Below are 1739 nucleotides of genomic sequence, written 5' to 3'. Positions count from 1 at the left end.
CAGGGAACCCCTCCTCTGGGTCTCAAATCAAGGGTGTTGGTGGCCAGGGGGGTCACCAACACCACCCAAATTTGTGGGATTGGGATTTGGGAAAGACCCAGTCCAGGTTTTGGTCTGACATTGGCACCGAATCTCTGTCTGGAGGGGGATTCAGTGGTAAAAAGGTGAAACTAAAGCAATTTATGCACTGCTGTGAAGTGGGGACTCCCTCTATGTCTCCAATCAAGGGCGTTGGTGGCCAGGGGGGTCACCAGGGAGACCCAAATTTGTGGGATTGGGGAAAGATCCAGTCCAGGCTTTGCTTTGGGGTTGGCACCAAATCTTTGTCTTGAGGGGAATTTAGTGGTAAAAAGGTGAAAATAAAGCAATTTATGCACTGCTGTGAAGTGGGGACTCCCTCTATGTCTCCAATCAAGGGCGTTGGTGGCCAGGGGGGTCACCAACACCACCCAAATTTGGGGGATTGGGATTGGGGAAAGACCCAGCGCAGGCTTTGGTCTGAGATTGGCACCAAATCTTTGTCTGGAGGGGGATTTAGTGGTAAAAAGGTGAAACTAAAGCAATTTATGCACTGCTGTGAAGTGGGGACTCCCTCTATGTCTCCAATCAAGGGCGTTGGTGGCCAGGGGGGTCACCAGGGAGGCCCAAATTTGTGGGATTGGGGAAAGACCCAGCGCAGGCTTTGGTCTGAGATTGGCACCAAATCTTTGCCTTGAGGGGGATTTAGTGGTAAAAAGGTGAAACTAAAGCAATTTATGCACTGCTGTGAAGCAGGGACCCCCTCCTCTGCGCCTCCAACCGAGGACGGACAAACCCAACCGAGCCAAACCCCAAAACTCCACTCAAACCCCCCCAAAACCTCACGTGCCACCACTCCAGGCCCCTAAACACCGACCGTTAACGGGTAAATGCACCGGGAAAAGGGAGGCCGGGGGCTCCGGCGCCTCGGGCTCACCTGAGCGCGCGGCTCAGCTTGTCGTAGTTCATCTGGGGTTTGCATTTCCTCCGGCCCCACAGGCGGGCGACTTCGTCGGGGTCCTTGATGACGAACTCGCCGTACTCGCCCTGCTGCCAGGCGATGACGTGGCGAAACTCCTCCTTCTGCAGCAGCTCCAGGATGAAATGCCAGAGCTGGATCTGGCGCGAGCCGGGGCTCGACTCCGTCTTGTAAGCCCACTCCGGGAAGTGATAACCTTGGAAAAAAAAACCCCAAAAAATCTTTATAATTCTAATAATTATTATAACAGAGCGAAAACAAAGCGGCACGGCCGGGAACGAGCGCTTTTGCTGCGTATTTAGCGTGTTTTGGGGGTGTAAATCTCTTAAACATTCAACGTGGAAGAGGAGGAACCCACCCCAGCCGCTCGCTTGGGCACATTTCAGCCTCCTCTCCTGGGAAAATCCCCAAAATGAAGAACCCAAAAGGGTGAGGAGAGGCAAAAAGGAGCCTCAAAGCTGCACTTTTATGCCGGGTGGTTGAAATAATCGCACAGATTTGGGCTGATGGGGAGGGCGGGCGGCTCTGAGCAGCTCCAGTTTCCCCCCTCCCACCACCACCTCTTCCACCCCCAGTTTCTGAGCCGGGCGCGCTCCAACCTCAGCGGCTGCCAAGTTTGGCTTCCCCGGGCGCTGAACGCGAGGGGTTCCCCAAATTTGGGGCGCGGGGCGAAGCCTCCTCACGCTCCAACTCCCCCTGCACCGCGGCACAGCCACCGGGCTCCCAAAGCCTCCCCCCCAGA

The 1739-nt window shown here is 55.5% G+C and overlaps 1 protein-coding gene across 1 annotated transcript; it reads right to left on the bottom strand.

The window, feature by feature from the left end:
* Positions 1-951: 951 nt before the first annotated feature.
* LOC104533556 (ETS translocation variant 3-like protein) lies at positions 952-1193 on the bottom strand (the record flags this gene model as incomplete). The annotated part of the gene is made up of 1 exon (XM_010185963.1): positions 952-1193. A coding segment is annotated over one exon (242 nt), but the record flags the coding sequence as incomplete, so codon positions are not given.
* Positions 1194-1739: the final 546 nt, after the last annotated feature.

Source organism: Mesitornis unicolor, unplaced genomic scaffold, assembly GCF_000695765.1.
Source record: "Mesitornis unicolor isolate BGI_N332 unplaced genomic scaffold, ASM69576v1 scaffold19326, whole genome shotgun sequence".
NCBI lineage: Eukaryota > Metazoa > Chordata > Aves > Mesitornithiformes > Mesitornithidae > Mesitornis > Mesitornis unicolor.
Note: the sequence above shows the minus strand (reverse complement) of the source record. Positions and strands in the feature narration are given on the sequence as shown.